The following is a 24,742-nucleotide window of genomic DNA, read 5'->3' as shown; positions in this document are numbered from 1 at the left end:
TTTGGCTCTTCTGAGAGAGTTTACAGTCCTACAAGCCAATATAGCACCCTTCCCTTTTCTTCATCCCTCCTATTAATCTCTCAAACTGATTGTGGTTTATCATCAGTGACTGGATCCCAAACCTGTGCATCCTCTGCCTTATATTTGTGTGTAGTTCAGAAATCACAGAGTAAATATTTCAGGAGGTGCTCCAGAAGATTTGCAAGGGAGGTGGTGGTGTGTGGAGTGGGGCAGATCATAACCTGAAATAAAAAAGTATTTTCCCATCTATCTCTAGTACAGTTTCATCTGGAGAATAAGCATATGGCAAAAGCTTAGGAAATGCTCTCTTCCTTTAGTTCTTCAAATGGCTCCTGCTTGTCACAGCTGTGCCTGAAATTCAGAAAGGTTGGCTGTGGAACTTGCAGTTGCTGCTGGCTATTGTAAGTGGTGGGTTTGGAGCAGTCAAAAAAAAACACTATGAGTGCTGTATTTATTCTGGTAATGAAAAAATTATTAGAGTTTTTTCACAAGGGGATAGCTACCAGCCTTATTGGTCCTCAATTATTTATTTTTAAGGGACTTTATTAAGATATCTTTCATTTTGTTTGCTATGTCTTTCCTTACAAGGAATTGCCTATTTTTCTGAAAGATACTAAAGAAACTACTTTGCCTGTGGACTAAATAGGGATTGCAGCTTCCCCGTGTTTGGCTGCACTCCAATATTGGTGCTTATATAGTAATTTGTAAGTGAGCCTGAGAGGTGCCATTTACAGACAGAAGACAGGGTAGAGTTCAAGAGAAGAGTAGAGGGCTTTACACCTTTCAAAAATGTGAATTCCATGCTACCTCTGCCATATACCTCCTTCTGAGCTCTATGTGTATATATTGTACATAACTTGAGTTTTCTCCTGGCAGTAAAATAGGAATTGCTGGCACAGAGCTGTGAAATGACATGAGCTTGCCCAGAACTTCTTTACTAAAATTAGAGGAAAGAGGTCATACCATGTTTGTATTACATAGCAAGTGTTATTAACTTTGTGATGTACTGACAAGGGATAAAAAACCTAGGTTGACTAATTAAATTAATTGTAATTTACTTTGTAGTAGAAAACATATTTTGAACTACCACAAGTTTCTACTCATGTCTGTCTTCCTTGCAGGCCTGTCTTTTCAAAAGTATTGTGAAATAGTAATAGCTGTGCCAATGAAAACCTAAAATTCCTTTAGCTTTGTATCCTATCTCCTGTATCTCCAGTGGTGGCTTGCCAAATGCACAGTGAAGAGCAGCAGAGTTGAGCAATCACTGAATAATGTGTCTTCCTCTGGTGTTGTGTGTTTTGTGGTGTTTGGAGACAGAGGTGGTACATGTATATTTATTACCTTTGAATATTTTTTCAGTAAAGTTGATGATTGCCCTCTTGAATATACAGATGTAGAAAGTTTTAGAATCCTAAATCCCATTTAGCAGGGATCTTCACAGCCCAAGTACAAGCTGAGTGGAGAAATGTGTCCTTTTGTTCCTTTGAATCTGCTACTTCCTAGTTGCATTAGCTTTCTTTTTGGTTTATGGTTTTTGGGCTGTTTCGTATTTCTTTTGGGTGGTGTTGGGTTTTTGTTTGTTTGTTCTGGGGTGGGGGGGGGGTGTTTAGTTTACTGGTTGGGTTTTATTTTGAGGAGTGGGTTTTTTTGTTTTGTTTTGTTTTAATTTAAGGAGACAGGGACTAGTCAGTCAGGTCATCTTTCTAGTTTTGTAAATCTCACTACTTAGGTATCTCTTTTCCAGACGAGGAAGTCCTAGCATATTTATGTTAAAAGATCTGTAACTTAGCTTTTTCCATAGGCTTCTCTGAAAGCAGTGTAGAATAGGATGCTGATTTTCCTTTCCAACTGCAATGAAGCTGGAGAAAGAGATGTACCTGTGTGCTCATAAAGGGGTACACAAACTTCTGCCCTCTGCTCCACACCTGTTTCATCCTCAGAGTTTAACTCTGTGGTAGAACTTGCACACCCCATCGTACAAATCTGCTGCTGTCAAATGGAACAGCAGATTTTTGGAAAAAGTTTACAGGCTTTCTGCAGTGATAATGGGTGATGGTTTTTTGACTTACCTTCTACAGTGCAGCATTAGAGGTACTTCTTTGTAATGTTGTTTCTCTAGACGCTTAAGCAACTGATACTTTAATCTGTTCCTCACTGAACATGGCTTGAAAAGGGCTTGGCAGTTTTATGGGAAAAAGGATCCTGATTTCAGCTCAAAATATCTGCTGAGTGATTTCTAAAAGAAGAAAACTTGTAAAAACATATTTGATTAATGGTTCAGTGAGACATACATAGGCATGTTTGGGGGCCAGGTGTAGATTAATCTGTCAGCATTTTGCCACTGTCATAGGAATTTCCAACATGTGCCACCATGTTCCATGCCCTTAGGACTCAAAAGGATCACTCCTATGTTTGGTTTCCCAGCTCAGATAACAGCACAAACATCTGACCAACAGACTGAGACCTACACTGACCCATAACAGCATTATATAAGCAGTCACTTCAAGAAAAGTATCTCTGCTTCACATGATAAAATCATGCCCTGTGCCAAGGACCAGTGCAGATCTAGGCACAATGTGAAGCCTATGCTGTGTAGAGAAATTGGAGCAAACTTCCACAAAATTATGTGGTGTTCTATAATTCAAAAGCTATTTTCAAAATGAAGAACACCCAGACTACTTAAATGAGCAAACCACTAAGGAATCACCAAACTGTTTCAGGTGGAGGTTTCCATCAAAAACAAGCACCTGATACTGATATTGTCACCTCAAATGAATACATTAGAGCAAAGATTAAAACATTAAAATACTAGATTTTGTAGTGGGATGTGTAAGGAAGACTTAGCAGATGGCATTGTTAGCTCTGCCACTCATATGTGTTTTATTTTAGCATGTTTCTGCTATCTTTAATCTCTGTTTTGTCATGTGGACCCTGAATCTACTCTCACTACTCTTCCATCTGCCAATAATTTTTCTCTCTTATGCTAAGATAAGGTCATAAAAACTGCTGAAGTTTTTCAGTTTTGTTCTACAGTTATCACTGCAGTCTCTGGATTACCATATTTTTCCTTTTTCTCTTCATTGAAATGTTGTGTTTTCATTTGGATGCTTTCCTCAAGCTTAATCATCTAGAAATGAACCTGGAAATTTTACATGGTATACCGTAGTATTGCTCATTTTCTTTGGTTTCCGGTTTTGTTGGAATAACTATTGAAAATCATATTTTTACTGATAATTTGACTTTTTGTTTTATTCTTCCTGGTAGACCTAAAAATATTGTTAAAGACTAAAAAAAATATGAAAAAGTGTAAAATATCTTCAGCTTTTTAAATTTCAAACAAAGCAAAGCTGGCTTATATAAAACCTCATGCTGTTGTTTCCTAAACCAGCTTGCTTAATTATCTTTAATATACATGGTTCTCATATTTGTTGGAGCCTAAGTTGCTGGAGCTGGTTGTACTGTCAACACAGAAAAGTTCTTCCAAATTTCAGGTTTATTTAATCGGTATAGACTGTTCTCATTAAGTTCATGTGTGGCAAGTGAAAACAGTACAAGCTGGTTTCTTTTTGTCTTTCATGCTCATTCCTGCTGCTGGAGCCACACCACAGGCCAAGACAAGGGACCAAATGTACTTCTGCTTGTGCTTCTTACTCCACCCAATGTACCCCTGAATCATTCTTAAGCTGTGCAAAATCACTGGCAGTCAGCCTTAAGGCACTTCATATGGAACAAGGGTGGTTTCTTGTTTTATTTCCCAAAATAAATGCTTTCAATGTCAGTGAAAGTATTGGGCTCACCTGTGCCTGGTTGCTTGTTTCCAAATTATGGCTGCCTCCCACATGTCTGGCAAAAGGTTTTTTGCAGTCACCTGGAAGGCTGGTTTGACAAACTGATTAGGCTGGAAAATGCTCTTTTCCCCACCATGCCCCCAGCCCACCCCACCACCACCTCCCGTGGTAGCAGTCAGCTGCTTCCCTTCCCTAGTCCATATACCACCAGCTCATACAGCTGTTGGGCCAGGGCAGAGCAAGTGGCCTTGGAGCCTCCTTCTTTCTGTAGCACAGCCAGCTGTGCCTGCTGGAGGAGCTTGCAGCCGAGGAGGAGAGATCATTTTCTCCAGGTGGCAGATCAGTATCTTCATATGGCAGATCAAAGCATCTCAGCTCCGTTCTTCAGGGCATGAATTAAGACCTTTGAAATCAGAAGATAAGATTCCATGGCTTTGCACTCAGAAAGCATGCCAAGAAGCCCAGGGAGAAGAAAAGTGATAGGGCCCACACAGAACAAGGAAAGCTTTAGGGCAGCAGTAGTGGTATGTATCCATAGCAGCCTGGGAAGTGTTTGGTGGGGCCGTTTTGACATCACTGTGCTACAGATGTTAAAGAAGGAATGCCAGGCTTGTTTGTAGAGATCAGGGACAACTGATTGCAGCATTGAAAGATTCCTTGTGCTCCCTTACTTTGATAATAGCAGGAAACCCACAGAGAGATTATCCACCTTGTACCTATTGCATATCATCTGTCTCCTGCTTAAGGAAAATGCATTGGTTTAGGATGTGATTTGATTTACTGTTTAGGTAAACAGTGTGTCTTGAGATGTTGAAGGAAATCCCTGGTAGCATGGGATACTTCGTGAGCAAGGAAGGCAGCAAAATGTGTGTAGCCGAGTTGTAGAGGGAAGGGTTCTTGGCTAGACATGAGAAGTAGGACACAGAGTTTGTGAGGATGTTTATAACTGGATTTATGGCTAACACAGTATCTAAATATTGCTGGTCTCTAAATAAACTGGTCTCTAAACTTTATAATCTGTTGCAGTGAATTATAGTATCTAAAGAGTTCTAATATAAACTGGCTCAGCTAGAAATATACAGGTTTACAGTCTTCAGACTTGCAGATTTCACAACTACAAAGCAACAAAGCACCTATGGAGATGCTTTAGGATTTTTTTTCTCCATATTTGGTTGAATCTTACTCACTTTTACTCAGATATCCAAAAGGGAGTTGTTCCATCTTTGGGCTGGATGGACCCTGCAGGTGTTTCTGGCAGGGAGGAGGCATCCACCCAGAAGCTGTCTGAAGCCTTGGGAGGCCAGTTTGCACAGCTGTCCCAGTCTCCAGCAGCATTTTGTACCCTTTTGCTGGCCGATGTGCTCCAAAGTAAATGCAAACATCTCAGCTTCCCTGTCTCTGGAATGTGTTCATTGTACAATCATACAGACAAGGTCCTCCTGTAATACCCACCTGGTATTCCTATCTTAGGAAGAACCACATTGAACATCAGGGAAAAGGAAAGAAGGGTGGGAGGGACCTGGGGGGTGGGCTCGAGAGGAGAAGGGATGTGTGATGTGTGCATGCAGAGTCCCAGATATCTTCAGTTGCTGTCACACTGGTCAGAGTCGACATAAGTGAGGTTCCTGGGAGTCTGGTTTAATGGCAAAACTTTGTCCAATGGTTGTATCAAAACACATTGTTGGTTCTGTAAGTGTGAAGAAGGGCTTTTGAGCTGTGGATATTAACTGCACTGTTAATTTTATGTTTGCCTTGCCCAAGAGCAGCAGTACGTTCTCTGACACCCCTTGTGGAGCTGGTCCTGACCATATGTGGAGCAGCAGAGGGAACATGATGCTGTTGTGGGGAATATAATCTGTCATGTTTCCATTGTCCTCTCTTCTCAGGACAATTGCCAGTTCTTTTCTGCAATAACATCTGCACGCTTTCACCAGGACAAAGTGTATGCAAATTGTGTCTGCACATCTCTTTCTGTGAGTCCTGAAGCAGTAAAGTCTCTTTACTGGCTGGTGAGAAAAGGGACAGAGAGACATATTGTAAAATACAGATGGAATTTTTTTCTGTGTCACCAGTGAGGCCTCTGTCTCCATGTCAGTCCCTCTTGTTTATTGTATTACGCTTGCATCTCAGAGAAGAAGGGTGAGCCTAATATTAAAACTTAGAGGACCATTACTGGATATAACTGCTTGGACATCTTTTCATCTTTCCTATTGTTTTGTGAAAGATTAAGCTGTTAAAGAGATCTCTCTCATTGCCTGGACACCGTCTGATGTGATCTGTATTTTTTCTTACCTTTTCAAAAGAAACACCTGAAAGCATCTGCAGAAAGAATGATCTTCACATTTCCTAAGTTAACAATATTTTTTCCTATTTCTAAATTAAAACAGTTAGTAGTAGTAGTAGTAGACTTATATGTATGTTTATTGTCTTGGGCCTGTCTCTGTCTGTGCTAGGCATACGTGCAGAAGCTAATGATATTATACTATATACTCATACTATATCTTGGGCAGGCATAGCAGAATTATGCTATGAACTTTAATTCTGCAGAATTTTAATTCTGAGGTAACGGTCAGAATGTGACGGCTGATGCCATTCAGTATAATGTTGTCTTGGTCACCGAGCTCTGAATGTCCCCTCTGCAGTTTGCATATTCCCTCTGGGGACTGTTTTCATATGTGGTGCAGTGCAAAGTTGGTGGAAGCAATCAAGATAGTGTCTCTAGGTCAAATTATTTTTTCCCAAGTCTAACTGCATTTCCTATTTTAACATTACTTTTAGCCCACCTGTAAAAGGAAGTTGATGAAAGTCACAGGGGAGCCCCTGCTCAGAGACTTACAACTCAGCTTTGAAGGCCATGGGAGAGAAAACCTGTAACACTTGCCTGTCTATACTCAGCTGGATTGCAAGCTGAGGAAGAATTTGTCTGTAGAGATGCAAATAAGCTTCCAAGCTTGAAGTGCTGAGCTTGGATTTTCTGAGTTTAATCCAGCTGTGACCAGCATTAAACACTAATAAACATCTGCCAAGGAAGGGCTTTCTAATGGAAATAGTGTTGTTCTTTTGGTAGAGTCTTTACTGCAGTGTTTTAGAAAACAAATCCATGTTTTTCACAATTTGCAAAGTTCAGCTATGGTTGATGTAAACCTGTCCAACTGTTCAGGATCATTCTGACCTCAAAATCAATGACAGAGAGCAAACATTATGGGTTTTTATTGACGAGTTCACTTCGTAGACATGCCAGTAAGTGCGAGTAGGTAGGTCTGAAATGTTGCAACATGTTAAACAGACCATGTGTTTACTTTTGCCATCTAATCATTTTCCTCTGTTTTCAGCTTTTTCAGATCTAGCATTTTGCTGTAATTTCTGCCTTTGAGTTTCTTGAATGTCAACTTTCCACAGAAATATTTTGCTCTTTCTTTTTATGTGTTTTCATTAAAAAATAGTTTTGTATCTACCCAAAATAGCAAAGATCAAATATTCTGAAAGAACTAGTGTTTGTTAAAAATTATGATGTTTCTGTCAGTTTCTCAGAGCTTGTGAATGAGCCCAGGCTGGTTCTTAAGGCAGATGCCAATTTGTACAGTCCCTTCTGACTTTTTGGAAAACCAGAATAAATATCCACCTATGGCTGTAATGCAGACAGACTAATTGGTGTCACTTATTTCAGTTGAATAGCAACATTTGTGCGTTGGCTTTTTGTTCTCAGGCAGGTGTACATCACTGATACCTTAGCTTCTTACCTGGTTATATAGAATTATTTAGTCAGCCTCCTGCTGTGGCTTCTGGTCTCTGGTGCAATCCCTCAAGCAGCACTCAGCCAGGTGTTTGTTCCACCTAGTAAGGCAGGAGGGAGCACTCTCCTCCATCACAGTCAAATTTGTTTGAGGCTGCGTCTCACTGTCCAGACTTGGAAATGGTTTTGAAACTCCGACCCTTCAGATCAGCTTGGCACCAATTAGCCATTGCCTGCAGGCTTGCTGGTGTCCCCTGAGCCTGCCTGGCTGCTCTGTGTGGTGCAGGATGGCAGGAACCCCTCCCAGAGCTGTGCTGGGGACAGGACAGCTCCCTGCTTGTGCAGGCACTCAAACAGCCTCTTTGTGAGGGGGTGAGAGCTCCAGCATCCCATCAGGCAAAAGCAGATAGCCTTTTGAAACAGAAAGAATCACAAAACTTTGGATCATTTTTAGCTTCTGTTTAAGGTTCTTTTTATAACATGAATTTTAAAAGCTGCTTCCAGGTATCAGTGTCGTAGGATTTATAGTTCAATACTTGGGTTCTTGTCTTCTTTCTGCATGCTTTTTAATCCTGTTTTTTCTTCTTTTTTCGTCTACTTTTTGTGGGCTACTTTTAGCTCAGCATAATGACATCTGCAGTGACTGAAAATACAGGAATATTTAAATGTAGTATGAGGGGTTCAGCAGTGTAAGTCTCAAGGTAATGATTTTGCAGCTGTCTCTTGACAAATTCTGTTGAAACACATGCCATAATGTATAATCCATCTCACCTTTCCAAACTTGCACTGGCTCTGCAGGACCATCAAGTCCTAGCAATAATTTAAATAAACTGAGACAGCATGATTTGCTCTGTTATCAAAAATTGTACCTAAGTAAAGGGTAATGTTTCACAATGTCACTCTTGGTGCTATAGCAGAAGCAGCTATCTGCACAGCAAAAATATGAGAATAAGTACAAACATTTTCTGATCCTAATCTGAATTGCATTCAAGAAATGTAATCAACTCTGGGATATAATTTAGTCATCAGTTAGTTATAAATTTTTCCTTTTTCAAGTACTGCTTTACCATTGAAATCTGATCAAACATACAGTTCATCTTTTAGCTGAACAGATTTTGTTTTATTAAGTAATTACTGAAAATTAACCGAAACTGGTTAGCTATCCTTTAATTTTCCTTCACATATCAACATTGCACATTATTTGCTTTAAAACAGGTTTTTGCATATACTTTTTTGGCCTGCTGTTTAGTGATTCTAGTCCTATCATTTAATCTCTGTTTTCTTAAATTATATCTTAGACATTTAGGTTGAAAAACTTAGGAAAAATTCTATCATATCAAATTTAGAAGACCTGTAAGACATTACATTGGTTAAAAAAAATACTCAGCAAAATCTCACAATTTCTTTATATTACTGTTGAGAGTGTCTTAGACTTAAAATTAAAAAAAATATGCAGTTGATATTTGTCCATAGGCTTTGGGATCTAACAGTTTGTACCGTGGGAAGACCCACTCTTAGTATGATGCTGAAAACCTGGATCTCAAAAATGCAGGAAAATTCAAAGATCCTTTAGAAATGGTCTGCTAAGAGCAAACATGCTTATTGATGATTACTAAAATTCTACACCTTGAAAATTTGGAAAATACTGCTGTCAATGTCTTCTTGTTGAAAAAGAAGTCATAATATTCTTCTTTGTGGTTCACTGTATTTGGGGCTGCCAGGATTAGTGCAAAAGACCCATGACTGAGCAATAACATGGTAACTTCTACAAAACTTCCTTAAATACATGTTTGGAGGCAATTTCTTAGAAAAAAATTCAATATTCTGAGTAAAACTGATAAACTACACGGGATGTGAAACAAGGCTGACAGCATTAATTGTAGTAGGAAATTAAAGAATTACTTTCTACCCAGAACTGAACTGGATTTGTTTTTGTCTCTTAGACTTGTGTAACTCCATTTTACCTGCTGATGTTGATTCATACAGTAGTACAACCAGCACTAAGAAAACAGGAGTTTTTCACTGACACAGAACAATTTCCTGAAGCAGAAGTTCATATCATCACTCAGGAAGAATCTCACGTGACTGATCCTCACAGGTTTTTGTATTCATTGTTTTAAAGACAAGTCTAACCTTCTTGAACTCATCATGTTTTTCTGCTCACCTGAAGAGGGAGTGAAGTAATTAATCACTTAATCTCATGTTCCTCAGTGTGCCAGAAATGTAGTTTTGGTCATTTTATATAATTACAGCTTGCAGTTGTTTATGAGGAGATGGTGTGATTATAACATTATTGTTTAGATCTGTCTGAGGAGCGAACTCTTATTGAGCAGGGGTGTAGATGGAATCATCACATCACAGTTTTCCTGACTGCAGTCAGGAAAATCTGGCTAAATGTACACAAGTGGTTTGTGACTTTTTTTGAGATCAATTGCTCTTACTAAGGCACTGGAGCAAAAGCACAACTTCTGGCTTTAATGGCATGTTTGTTGACATTTGCAAAGTAGCAAATGTCTGAGAGACACCTCAAGAGAGCAAGGAAAGTTGGGCAAGAAGTGAAGTGACGCATGGTTACTGTAGGAGATGAGTTCTGCAGTACCTGCCTTCGGGGTTTCCAAAATTCCAGGATCTCTAAAGCAGGCAAGGTGTATCTCATTGTAATACCTAGTGTCAGTGCACAGCACATATATCTGTGACTAACCACCTGCATTTAGAAAACTGATTGCAAATGAAGATTCTAGCTGACTGGCATTTAGTGTGTCTTTAATGTGTGTCTGACAAATTGAAGCAAATTTTGATGGCAGGATTTTTTGAGTAATCATTTTGGATTTAGCAACTGTTCTGCTTTGAACCATCTGAACTCAGTTGAGGCTCATAAAGCAAAACTCTCTGCTGTTCCTGTTTCTCCTCTGCAAAAAGCAGTAATTTTGGGGAGATGATGTGTTAATTTTTTAATGATACCTTGAATGAGGGTAGCTGCAAAACTATTAATGTATTGTGTGTAAAATGTTCATAATCTCCTGACTTTAACTGCATATTGGAGAGTTCCTGGAGGAGAAGGAAGTGTGTTACAATGAATAGTATGTAAGACTGTTTCCTGACTGACCTCTATTTATTTGATTGTTTTAAAGGCTTATTAGATCTTCCCTTATTGATAAAACCTATTAATCTTTTTGTAATCTAAATAAACATGGAAACTGTATTCCTTCTGCACGAATGGCATTCAGGGGAATGAACCCCTCCTAGGCATAGTATTGTTAAGTCTCTACTTTTATCAGAAATGAAGTCTTCTTAGGCATGCTAGAGACTACAGTAATTCAAGAGATCTAGGTTGGTCTTCAGTTAACTTGAATGTCTGGGCTTAGTTTTTTCCTGTCAGGAAATGTCTGTATTTTGACAGTTTAAAAAAACACATCTTCCCTCTAAACACCTCCTGTAGTCATTTCAAAAGGCTAGTTTATGAAATGTCAGTGGAGAAAGATGAGAAACAAGCCAAATGGGAAAGGTTCATTCTTTAAGAGCCATCAAACTGTAATAATATCTCAGGAGCCTTTATTTCAAGTACTGTAAAGTACTTAAAGTATTCTGTCTGTGAGCCTTCCCTATGTAAGTTCTGAAGCTTAGGGCTTGACAGCAATGGATTCTTAGAAAGACAAAACAGGTGCCAAAGAAAGTCAAGTTCAGCAGAGGATACATAATGTAAATAAATCACTTTTGGCAGTCTGTCAAAAAAAATATAATATTTCCTCTATAAATCTGTCCACTGTGATTTTGAATATGACTGTTTTGTCCAAATCTCCTTTGTGATAGTAAAATAAGGATTAGTCTGGTGACTTAATTCTGGCCACCCAATTCCATAGAGATGATCAGAAGAACTCTTAAGTTCACAGCCAGATGGCAAAAATAAAAGCTGAAAGAAAATATGTATTATTCCCTTAAGTGCAACTCACTTCTGAGTCATGAGTTTCTCCCATTTGTATGTTCTCTGGTGTTTTGTTCCTCCTTGTGCTAAATTGCCAATACTTCTGGGGTGGGGGTGTGGTTTTCCACTGTTGATTTAATTCCATCAGTCTAATATCATTGACATGATCTCTTCTCTTGTTTGGTATTTACATCATCCTGAATTTCAGATAAAGTCCAATGCATCCAGCTCAGCAACTTTCCCATTTTGGGAAGAACTTCAGATACTCCCTGTTTGTAATTTACAACTGTGTCACATAGATTTCCTTTCATGTGCAGGAATCCAGCTGGGATCCAAAGCACATATGTCAAGTCATGGCTGTGAGAACTGCTTGGTACTCTGATTTGCTGGATAGGGTTTTTTCAAATAAAACTTGTTTGTAAATTAGTACGACTTTAAAATGATCTGTTACAATATTGGCTTCATTTCTGACCATTAGGAGTGAAGATTGTTGCTTTGTAAATACTATTAAAAGGACAATCATAGTAGGACTACTAGAACTTTGCTTAAGAGGAAGCAAAACTGTTTTCAGAGTGATTTTCCTTTTGAAACCTACTAAAAAGAACATTCTTACAAAAGCACTGCAAAAGTGAAAAGATTCATATTCTTGTTAAGTTTGAGGATAGAAGGAGGAGAAAACAATACTTTTATTGTTCTCAGGTTTGATTTTTATATTTCACTTTGAAGTTGGAAACTCACAGTTCATGATTCACTGCAATAATAAAGCTCTGAATTATGGAATGAGTAAGCATCCTGGCTACACTAATAAAACAGACACATTAAAAAGCACAGGAGAAATCTGGCATGGCAGAATATTCTAAAATACTCAATTCAGTTTTCTTTGGGATGCAAAAGAAAGTGTTACTGTCTAAAGGTGCAAAAAGAGTGAAACTACCATATAAGTCCCTGTATACTTCACAGTCTGTCTAAGGATAAAGTTGGGTGGTTGTCATGATGAAGAATTGTGAGGAATCACTAGGACTTGCAGTCTTCAAAAAGTTTTCAATCATCAGTGCCACAGGAATCCTTGGACTGCTTTTGAGTGCCTGTGGCCTTGCTTGCCTAGGATGGTTTCTGTAGTAGCACTTCTCAGGGAATCGCTCAGTAAAATCCTGTGGAGTTTCACTCCAGGTGGATTTAACAAATGACCCTCCTAGTAACCTAGCCTCCATATCGTTTTTATCTCCATAGGTTTTCAATTGCTATATTGTGACTGTAACAGGGAACTTCCCTGTGGACTGATGAATGAATTTTTGCTGCCTTTTCAGAATGCCTTTCAAAGATATTCAGATAGTTGTTCTGTGGATAGAACTGGAATTTTTACTATTTCAAATAGTGTCAAAAATCTCTGTACAGTATGAGATAGGATTTTTCTGTCATGTATGAAAGAGATACTGCAGATATAGCAGGCAGCTGTTGTTTTGAAGAATGGTTCAAATCTGCAGAAGTCAGAAATAACTTGGAAGTTTAACAGTGCAAAGTACAAGAATTTAGAGATTGACTCTGGTTTCCCAAAAACAATGTGAATTAAAAGGACTGGATGTCAAGAATAAGGCCAGATTGAGGGTCAGTGTTTCTGTGAGTTACTTCATTCAAATGTAAAAAGATTGTGGATGGGAAATAAACAACCAGAAACATCAGGACACATTTCTGCATAACAAGCATTGTTTTCATGGTGTTTGGGACATACTGTCATTGTCACGTTACCCATAGAGTTTGGCATATAATATAATTTTTAAGGCACAGCTGCATCTTGACTGTGAATGGAACCTGGCAAACTCACAACCCTGCTTTCATGGAGCACTGATTATATTAGACCTTAGGTTTGAGACTTGTTAGATTTGTGAGGAAGACTTCAGTCTTTCTGTTGTGCTGTCATTATTCTGCAGTTGTTCTTGAACAGGTTTGCTGCATCAGTGCTTGCTTGTCTCTTTTCACACTGACTTTGCAGCCCTACATGCTTTCTCCTCCAGTCTGTTACCTTAGTATCTCTCTTGGATGATCCCAGGCGCATGCTGATTCTGCTCTACACTATCAGGGTGTGCATGTGCCAGACCGAGAAGCTGTCTTCACTGTTTGAACCAAGAACAGTGATTGCAGGCTTACATCAGCTCACACATTTCATTTGCAGTTTGTCAATATTACGCTTGTTCTGCCTTACTTCAAGTCTTTTGCTGCTCTTTCCTGCCTTCCTGTCATAACCACTTATGCCCTTTGGTGCTTTTCTTTCCAAACATGTCACATTCTCATTCTTCTTTTCACCTGTGTCTTTGTCCTCCTTTTTCTTTTTCTCTCTGTTTTGACTCCATTTATCTGTTCCCATTACAGGTTAGCTGTGCTGCAGCTTTTCCTTTGTTCAAACACACTTTTGTTCTCAGGCTGGCACTCTCTGTTTTCCTAAGACCACTGCACAGACATTTGCTGCTGCCATGTCTTGCAAGGTGTGCCCCACAGGAGCCTGCCCACCATGGGCTCCATGCACCAGCCACCTCCACCAGGCTCTGAGGCTCAAGGCTTGGTCCCCCCTTCTCCCCTGGTCAGACCAAGACCTGGCTACCTTCACCCAATGCCACTAGCCACTGTAGTGCAGTCACAGTGCCCCATCCACACAGCTTCTTGTTTATAGGAAGGAAGCTAATGTTAAAACAAGGGAAGTAAGTTGCAACATTTAGGCAGGAGCATTAAGATGTGCCCTGGAATGGCTTTTCATTAGGTTTTGTTAGGTTGCAGTTCTTAAACCTGAGTTGCAGTTCTTCACCTTAAACCTTAAACTTAGACCTGTCACACCCGACAGTCTTACTCACCATGTACTCTGAGTACTTTCCCCTTAAAGTTTGGGAAGGTGTTTGAGCCTGGATTGGGAATGCCAAGTTGAACTTGAGCTCCTCTTTTTGGAAAGATTGTATTTCTGATGCTGGTTCTGAGCACCAATCTATGATAGTTTTGGAGGGGCCATGTCTCAGCAAGGATAACTCCTCATCGCTGTATGGTGGGGGGCAAATGCATTTAGTTTTAGACAGATATTAACTCTGAGCTGGGCTTCTGACTAGAAATTGTTAGTACATGTGCAGGAGAAAGAAGGATATTGAAAATTTTTATCAGTACTGAAAAATTTGCTTGCACTGAGAAGGGCATGGAAGACCTTTTGTGGTGTTTGGTAATTCCCATTCTGTTTGTCTACAGGACCTCATTTGTGCTTCTAGATTTCCTCACTTGCCCTACTACATAATGCTACTCAATAGTGAACATGTCCAGCAATGTCTGTAACAGATAAAAGCATTACACAGTATTATTTTTGTACATAATTTCTTGAAAAGGTAATTTCAATTTAAGTTACAACTATGTAAGCAATTAAGAGAGAATTGGAAGTGGGTGTGTTACATTAACTGCCTTTCATTTACAAATACCATGGCCTTTGGCTTTGCTTCTCTTTATTTCTTGTATATGAAGGCAGGCCAGTAGATAGGGCTTACCTGCAACAGAAATCACTTGATTTCACCACTGCATATGGGAGGGCATGATGGAACATGGCACATGTGCACATCTTCTCTCCTCCCTGTACGGTCTCATGGGTAATAGTACCAGGTAATGCCACATGATCATTTTCCCCCTCAATCCTGAGCTTTATTTACTTTGTTTGTGTGTACTACCTTTATGGACCACGTGCATGAGCCACATTGATTTCTGTTCTGTGTGTGCTTGATAGCATAGAAAGTGTGGGAAACCAGCACAGCTGTTGGACTTCTATGCTATCAAATAAGTTCTCCAGGGTTTTATGCTTTTAACTACATCAGTCTCACTTGGCTAAAGATGGAAGAAGTTTTGGGTTTTTTTTCTGAAAGAATAGCTAGAATAATTATCTGTTCTATATAGTTATGTATTTTAAGGTAGCAGTCACCAAATTAATCTTCAGTGAAGAGGTAAACATCCCACTTTAATGCTTCTAAGCAAAACACCCGAATTTATCATGAACTATTAAAATATTTAAACTTACTCCATGGGCATAATATTCTCTTACACAGCATTTCCATTTTGTTTTCACTGTGATACAGCATATCACAGTTATTAAGCTTTGCTTTGTTTCTGTCAAATATTTTGTACTAAAGGATCTGATTTAATACTGGTATGAAATAAATTTTATTCTTTTCCACAAAAGAAAATTGTTCCAGAACTTGGTTGATTTTGGGTAAGTTTTAATTAGGGCAGAAATTGGACCAGATTAGCAAGCAACCTGATGAAGTGACCTGGCTGTTGTATCCCTGTATTGCATGTCCCACTCTCTTTATAGGATGTTTGACAATTTATTAGTGCTAGATTGTACCTATTTAACATACCATCCACTGACACCAAATGTGGTTCATTTTCCTGCCCAATTTAAACAATTAGAATTTGCTGGTAGCATAGAAATCAACTGGCTCTTATTAAATGACCCAGCCTTTGATGAGCTTGGTGGATTCAGGAGCAGGACCTAATTGACAGAGCATTTACTGCCAATGTACAAATTTGAGCTACAGGAAATAGCACTCCAGCTCTTCATAGCTGTTTTCAGTGTTAAATGTAATGAATTCCCTTCTTTGTATTGCCATTTCCACCTTTCTCTATTGCACTCCAGCAGTGGCACATTGTATGTGCTTTGAGAGTTGATTATATGAAGAGATGTGCAGTTGCATAAGGTTTCAACTATCACTGATTTGCATATTGGGATGTGTTATTCTTCTGTGAGTTTAACTTTGCTGTAGGTTTGATTGGTACAGGAAGTTCTGGTAACAGATAATTCTACATGAACCTTCTAAAAATCACAATCAGTAGCACCTCCTTTTGTTCAGCAAAAGTGCAGCCCCTTTTATCATTCTCTGTTTAGTTAGCTTGATTTTTATCAATCACTCATATGCTCATTATTATTTCACCTACCAAAGTCCCACACTAGTAAGAGGGACATTTCTGTACAATTTGTGTCCTCCACTGTTGTCCCTGCAAAAGCACTAATGGCCTGGTGTCAGTAGGACTTTCTCCAAGATGATTTGCTACACCCCAGTTACACATTTAAGTTCTTTACTCTTCCGTGCTTCCAACTCCTTTTAAAGTTATATTAGAGGGACTTTTAAGGAAGGAGGGGAAGGGGAAAAAAAAAAAGAAAAGAGTAAAGGAAAGTCAATCTCTAAAAGAATTAACTTTCTGACACTTTTTTCTGTTTTTTCCTGTTGAAATGGCATATTTGGTCAAGCCATTATCTTGAGTAAAGTGAGTGGTTTTATTAATGATAGCTTGACTGGAACTTACTGGAATAGATAGGAAATGAGAAAGTGTGCATCAATGCTTTATTTTGCTGTTTTTTGTTTTGCTCTTCTAGTCTGTTTAAAATTTTGGTTGACAGCCTTTACTTTCAGTACCCTGCTGCCTTTATGCCTAAATGCATTCAGCTGAGCTATTGCTTACAGTTACCACATTCTGGGACAGTGTGTTCAGAGGGAGCTCACACTGCATCCTGCAAAATGCTGATAATTGACTTGTGTGGGAAACAAGCAATTCATGAGCTCTACCCCAGGAATGCCAAGCCTTACACAATATGTTAAAGTTTTCTTCAGTCAATCACAAAATCTGCAGTTTTGGAGGCTGGAAACTTGACACAGAAATTGGAAATGTTTTGGATAATATTTCCTTCAAATAGTCGTAAAATAAAGGTATATGTATCCATATAAATTACTTAACCAGGAATACTGAATCCCAAACAAAAATCCTCCCTGTTCAAAAATTATTGTGTCTGTTGAAGGAACATCTATGAGTGGAAGAATTAATAGTCCTGTCATGATGAAGTGGAAAATAGAGACTTGGGGATACACATTCCTGTGAAGTTAGGATGCAAAAGACCAAGTCATAATCTGTATTCTGCATTGCTAATCCTCTCCATTGTGAATAATGCCATTTTGGTTGTGTGACAGTCTGTTTTCCTAAAAGAGTTTGTACATCTGAAAGTGTGCATAATGCTGGTAAATTCCAGAGAATTTATTATTAAGATATTGTAGAGACTGTATCTAAGATTCTGCTGGACCTCTCAAAATCTAAGTGAAGTTAGATTCAATTCAGTTCATTATGTTAAAAAGTGACAGTGTGACTTTATTTACCCTTACACAGATGAGATCATAGTCTGCATGGTATTTAAATATTGTATATTCTAGCTATAAATATAGCTATAAATACATAAACAGAAATATTCTAAGTTAGGAGAGTTTTCCAATATATCACTTTCTCAAATTCTTAATGTGTTGCAGTAAAAAAACCTATATTTTCATGTAGCTTAGGATAGAAACAGGAAAAGCCATAGCATGTACTTCCTTGCATGCTATCTATTTATAGAAGAAGGGAGAGACACGTGACTTCTTGATTGTGGGTATTATGCAATTGAGGCAATTTTATTCATATCTTTGAAGTAAAGACAGGAAATTTAAGTCACTTTTCTTGCTCTGTTTTTAAACAGTTATTTTTTTCTTTGTTTTGCTTTTATATAATAATTTGATTTTCAATTAAATAAGAAAATTCAAATTTGAAAGCTGGAACACTCACACTTCTAAAAAGTTATATGGTGTTCTTGAATCTTTTATCCTATTTTACTTTGGATTTATGTTATGATGATTTGCAGTTTTGTGATCATATGCTGTTTCTAACAAAGACATTTACTACATGAACATTGTTTGGTAAATGATATAAAACTGCGTAAAAGCTCAAATCAAGGTAAATCTCAGAAGCATTTTGGAGTTTTGCCGTAGCTGTCAAACACTGAATACCATACCAAAAAAATCAGACACAATAGTAAAAACATTCTGTTTAAATATTTTCTGGAAAAAGAACAGTGCCATTTTTTTTTTCCATTTGCAACAACAGTTCATTTCAAAATTTCTTTCAGTTTTACAGTGAAACTTATTTAAAGTTAAGTGAATTAGAACATGCTGTCTAAGAAAAAAAAAATCAGTTTTTAAAAATCTTTCCAATCAAACTTCAGTTATTTTAGGGTGGCAAGATAATTTCTCAACATTTTGAGAAGACAGGGGAGGCAGGGGAGGGAAGGGGAAGGCAGAGAGGTTTAATTTAACCAGCTTGTGAAATCTATTTACAGACATATGCTCAGGCCATTTTTATTATCCAATGTGTAAAATCAGGCAATTTTATGGGATGAGCAAAACTGAAATTCATAATACTCAAGTTTTATGATACATAATACATAATATTAGTTACTGCCTGTTGTGGATTCTTGGCAGTGTGTAATAAGGTACACAATTAAAATCACTGAGCCCAAGAAACAGAGATTGCTGAGGCATGGAGTTGCTGTGTCTGTCTGAGCTATAAATAAAGGAGTCAGTATTCATGAAGGCCACAATATCCTTGTGTAGCAGGAATTGCATAGTGCTTGTGGATGACTGTATATTTTTCTGACTTTGAAGGTAAATATTGTTTTGAGTACTATCACAGAATCACAGAATGGTTTGGGTTGGAAGGGACCTGTAAAGATCCTCTAGTCCAACCCTCCTGCAATCACCCAGGATGTCTTCAACCAGACCAGATGCTCAGAGCCCTGTCCAGCCTAGTCTTGGATGTTTCCAGGGTGGGGCACCTACCACCTCTCTGAGCACTCTGTTCCAGGGTTTCACCACCCTGCCACTAACACATTTCAATTCTGATATTCACAGCTGTGATACTGCCAAAACATGTACAAAGAACTTTGCATGCAGGGTCTAGTAGAATCATGTTATTCCCTTTTCAGGGATCATTTCACCACTCATAAATACCTGACTATCATCTACGTCTGAAGTGTATTTTGGAGAAGTTTTCTTAAATAAATAAATAATCATATTTCCCAGATAGTATGTGAAAAGAGGTCGACAATTTCATGTGCATTTGATCCTCCTCTGAAAGCTTTCCAGGCCAAATAGGAAACACTGGCAATTAGAACCTTCAAAATAAGAAAAACATTAAGGCTTTACTTTGGAAGCAATGAGCCATACCTGCAACTTTTGCTTTTATATTTCTCACAAGGGTTGATATGGCTGACTTATTGTAGCAGTCATTTTATGATCTTTCATAGTTTTCATTTTGACAAAGAATAGAAATTATGGATATAAAAGTGGCACATGGCATAACATGCCCATGCTTAGAAGTCCCCTTATCTCCTTCAGAACAAGATTATATCCACGCAGCATTGTGCACACGAACTGAGCTCAGCTCCAGGTAGCTTCTGTCATGAGCAAGCATTGTGAAATGCCTCAGCTGGGTATGTCCTAGGCTGTGGTGAGTTTAGTAGAAGCTCTGCAGTACCACACCTTCTTTAAAGCAAGTGCTAATTCAGGTTTATCTGTGTTGAACTAGCCAAACTGGGGACAGCCTGCTGGTCCAAAGGCAGTGAGCCCACTGTGCTCAGCCTTGGAGTGACCTCCCTCTGTGCAGTGCTGGGCCCTGCAGTTCAAGATTTGATTGCATCTCGAGGAGGGAAGCAAGGCTAGTAGGAGGGCTAGTGACAAGACATGTGGGAATGGTTCAAAACTACACCTGAGGGGGTTTGGACTGGACATTAGGATGATTTTCTTTAAGTGGTCAAACTCTGGAACAGGCGTCCTAGAGAAGTGGTGGATGCCCCAAGTCTGCCAGCCTTTAAGAGTATTTTGTGCAGTGCCCTGAATAACAGGCTTTAAACTTTGGTTAGCCCTGAAGAGGTCAGGCAGTTGGACTGGATCATTGCTTTAGGTCCCTTCCATCTGAAACAAACTTTTCTGTTCTATTCAGTTACAGCTTGTAGGCTGGCAAATCCCTATGTCGAGTGTCAGGCTGTGACACTACCACTTCTACATGGCACAAAAGAGATCTTGACTCATCTTTCAAATTTGGCTTCTGTAGCCATCTACGTGTATGCACATATGAATTTAAATCTTTGCTTCATTGTACATAAGGGATTGGAAGAAAATTTAAATACTCATTAAAGGTGCTGAGTTTCCTTTAACAGCAGTTCAGTCTGGGCTTTGGATTTGTTTAATGTGTGTCCTTCTGTCCTGTGCTTTTTTTTCTGACAGACCTTTTGCAATGGCCACAAATCAGCAAATGCAGATCACCTGAAATGGAGACATTTTCATGTTTTTGGACTGCTGGAAATTTTTATAACCTCACTGTTCCAAGAATCCTACAGCTATTATACAAGAAGAGGTAATAAAAGCTGAAACAGGAAAAGAGAGAAGTAATATATTTTGCTATGCTTGTTAGGTTTTTACTGTTAATTTTTTTTGTTGTGATATGAGCCATACTGTTTTTAAGGGTATAAAACCATGCTTTAAGTACATTTTTTCCAATGTCAGAATTTATTGGTAGTTATTAAGCAATTTGCAGCAATGAGCATTATTTGACAGATAATTAAGAACACATTCTGACTAAATTTAGGTCCAGGTTGCAGAATCCAAAACTGAACACTATATGGCTTAGGTAAGGATTTTTTTAATATGCAATTTCAGTTTATTCTTTATCTATCTAACCTGCAACACTGAGATTCCTTATATGTGTGCACAGATATGGAGGTTGGATACAGCCCCTTTCAAATTTCTGTTAAAGTTTTATGAAGTCCCCATTGATGAATTGCTGTGATAAAGTCTTGAATGTACAGGTCCAGAGGGAAAGGCTGCTCTGATACTGGGGTAATGTTTCATTGAGTCCATGTTCAATTATGATTCAGCTCTACTGTAAGCTTTTTTAAATTTCAGGTTGCTACAATGATTAACCTGAAAAAAGACACAGACATTACCAGTAATGGCTGTTAAGGAAATAGCCTTTTGTTCACAGGAGCAGGAGTATGTGAATTTCTGTTCCCTCTAATGAACAGGGTTTTGATCTTTTTGATCTACAGACACTTTTTGATAATGGTAATGATACATTTACATAGCAGACTTAAGCCTAATGGTAAGGCTGGCTTTCTTAGTTCCTCTGAGACATCTCAGAAATCACAGAATCATAGAAAAACAGAATCATAAAATGGTTTGGATTAGCAGGCACCTTAAAGTTCAACTGTTTTGCAGTCTACTAAGAGTACATGTGTACTTAAACTCAGTTATGCAGGTTTCTTCAGTAGTGGTTTCATTGTATATCACCATCGATATTGGCATGGTTTTATCCCTTTTGTAAGTTTTACAGCTTATCAGCACTGTGTCTCGTAACATCTGTAATTTGTACTTTATAAGGTCTGTAAATCTCTCTCTCACAAATATTGCGTTTTTGTTGTCATTCTAGTAATGAGGAAGACTGGAAAGACTGCCCTGATTATATCACTTCAGGACAAAATAGCTGTTATTTCAACGCATCCTACACCTCTGTGTGGACACCATATTGTGTCCAGCTTGCCAGTAAAAATGAAGTATATGATAAAAAATGTTTCAGTGTTGATGAAATAGGTATGCTTCCATAATGTATCTTACCTCTATAAGCTTTTGTATTACTTGGGCTGTATTTAAGCATTGCCTCTCAGAAAAGTTAGTACCTAAAGTATATGATATATAGGAAGGGATTTGATTTTGTAACATCATAATGTGATCCACACCAGAAAATATTGCCTATATTGGTAGTAAACTTGAAAGATAAAAGCAAATATGTGATTTCTTTTTCTAAATGCCAGTGGTCTCTCAAATGTGTGCATGCTTAAATGAGCTCGCCTTTGCTGTCACTTTGAGACCTTTCTAATGGCTGGTGCATCTCCTTGCACAGCAAAGTTGGCATTAAAACCTTAATTCTGCAAAATTCTGGAAGTCAAACAATATTTTGTTCCTGAATCAGCTGTAATCTAAAGGATCAGGATGTCTAGTGTTTCTAAGCTAGGATTTATGTTTGTGGCAATATGAATTGTAACTGCCTGGGACTTTACAGATGTTATTGCTTGTTCAGAGTGGTAGTGTACCTGCATATCCAGATCATTTATTCCTACTGGTGATTAGAATGCCCAATGCTCTCTTTTATTCAGCTGAGCAAATTTGGACTAGTTTTTCAAATACCAAAATTTTTTAGTGTTTTTCTATATTAGCTGCTTAATATTTGTCTGTGTTACTCCAATTGCTTTTATTTCTAGTCAGAACTCTAGATTTAAATTTTGATGAATAATTGTTTTATATCTATTGTTTTATTATCTGCTATTCAGAAATGTACTTTGGTAGGGAATACATTCTTAATCTTCTTTATTAGTTGCTTGGGTGAGATTTGTGCAGAATTTGTGCAGATTGTCTACTGCCAGTTGGCAAGGTGCCTACTTGTTACCAAACTTGCAATGACTTTGACATTGCAATAATTAGATTTTAATCAGAAAATACATGGTCAATATACTTTTTTAGTCCTGAAATAATTTATCAGTGTGGCTCATTTCACATTGAAAACTGGCTGTTTTATTCCAAATACTCTGTTTAAACAGTACTACCTGATCCCCCTGTCCATCTTAACTGGACTCTTCTAAATACTAGTCAGACTGGGATCCATGGGGATATCCAGGTAAGATGGGATCCACCACCAACAGCAGATGTTCGGAAGGGATGGATTACTCTGGAGTATGAATTGCAGTACAAAGAAGTTAATGAGACAAAATGGAAGGAGGTATGAAACAAATATTTATTATACATTGGTCATAGTGCAGTGCAGGCTTATTCTATGCCTAACACTCTTATACCACTTTGAAAAAGATGTTTGTAATTGCTAATTGTACAATGCCTTAATTCTTAAAAAATATGCCTGCATTTTTTCTCACATTTTCTAGCAAACACTGAAACTTTATGTGTCAAGTTAGTTGATCAGGCAGGATGTTAAAAAACTCAGAAACACGTGTGTTAGATTAGTAAGTATAGGAAGAGCAAGATATATGCAAGTTTTTTTCAGGGATAAAATATTTATCTATTGTTTTCTTAAACTTCAAAATCTAATACATTGGAGCAATGCTACAGTTTCACTCTTCAGATTCCTTGCTACAAATGCCTTCTCTAATGAGTGTTGAAGCACATTAAGACAGAAATGTCTGGTTATACATTGTCAAGTTTTGCATGCCTAGATATTACTAGTTTTTTACACAAAGGATAATCCTTAACTGCTTAAATATACCATAATGATTAGTACACTAGTAAGTACTATAAATTAATTTTTTATTAGTTACATGTTCAAAATCCCCCCTTGCTGAGACTTGTGAGCAATTTTTCTCTATGTCTTGGGATGATTGATTGCTTTTTTATGCATAGCCTTTATTATATTTCATTATATTTTCTAATTGAAGATAAATAATTTCTAAATTGAAAGAATTTATAGATAAAGTATTAATTAGTAAAGTGTTAAAAGCAGTAAATTATAATGATAAGAGGACCAAAATTATTTTTTGGGAAACATTCTAAATTTAATAAAATCTACCCTGACATAACGGGTGAGACAGAGACAAATTATTGGTTACTTTTTATGATGTCTCCCTCATATGGCTTTTACTTGATTTGATCCATGACAAATGCTGTTCATCTATTCCCTTCATGCTGAACTCCAAACATCCTGCTCAATCAAGGAGTCCTTCATAAAGGCTCTGATACAGTCTTCTTGGTTTTTTCCAAGTGACACCACTATTTGGGATACATGTAAACTTATCCATAAAACTTCAGTGAACTATTTCTTTATGGTGTAATAGCATGACATAGGTATGTACTGAATATCTTTCCAATGCTTCCCAAATGGATATCCTTCACATGCTAAAAACATGGGTGATGTACAGCAATGGTTCTCCACAATCTTATGTTCAACTGCTAGCAGAGAAAAGCAGTCTGCCTCGTCCAAAATCTGACTGGTTGGTTGTAAGACCATTGGAGTCTGGAGTCACCAGAGATCAGATAACTCCAGAGATCATACCTACCAACAAAGAGTATCTCAAGTTTAGCTTATGCAGCTCTAGAGATTATAGGAATATTGTTTAACCTTCCTTCAATTTCCCAAAGGCTGCTGTTTTCCAGATATTTTAAGTCCTAGCCACGATGGATTTTTTCTTGTATCATTCTTGATTCTGCAGTAAAAGTAGAATATAATATCTGCCACATGGATTTCTATTTTGAGTACTTTTTCCTTATCTTGGTATACTTTTGTAGGGCTATTGGAATTAAAATGTATATTTTTAGAGGGGTAATATAAAAAGGCAGAAATTTCACCTATAAAGACCTCCAGTGTGGTTTCCTAAACAGTTTGATATTCAGCAGTATCTAAGCCTGTTTC

At 38.0% G+C, this 24,742-nt stretch overlaps 1 protein-coding gene across 1 annotated transcript in view; it reads left to right on the top strand.

Annotated features, from left to right (window-relative positions):
• The window catches only part of GHR (growth hormone receptor), a 60,920-nt gene that overhangs the window by 29,125 nt on the left and 7,053 nt on the right, over positions 1-24,742 (top strand). Inside the window, exons 2-4 of the mRNA XM_062513122.1 lie at positions 20,560-20,689; positions 21,761-21,921; positions 22,926-23,104. Coding sequence (XP_062369106.1) covers positions 20,560-20,689; positions 21,761-21,921; positions 22,926-23,104 — 470 coding nt within the window. The remainder of the gene's footprint in view (positions 1-20,559; positions 20,690-21,760; positions 21,922-22,925; positions 23,105-24,742) is intronic.

Source organism: Cinclus cinclus, chromosome Z (genome assembly GCF_963662255.1).
Source record: "Cinclus cinclus chromosome Z, bCinCin1.1, whole genome shotgun sequence".
In the NCBI taxonomy this organism is placed as follows: domain Eukaryota; kingdom Metazoa; phylum Chordata; class Aves; order Passeriformes; family Cinclidae; genus Cinclus; species Cinclus cinclus.
The sequence above is the reverse complement of the archived record's forward strand: the minus strand, read 5'-3'. Positions and strand labels throughout refer to the sequence as shown.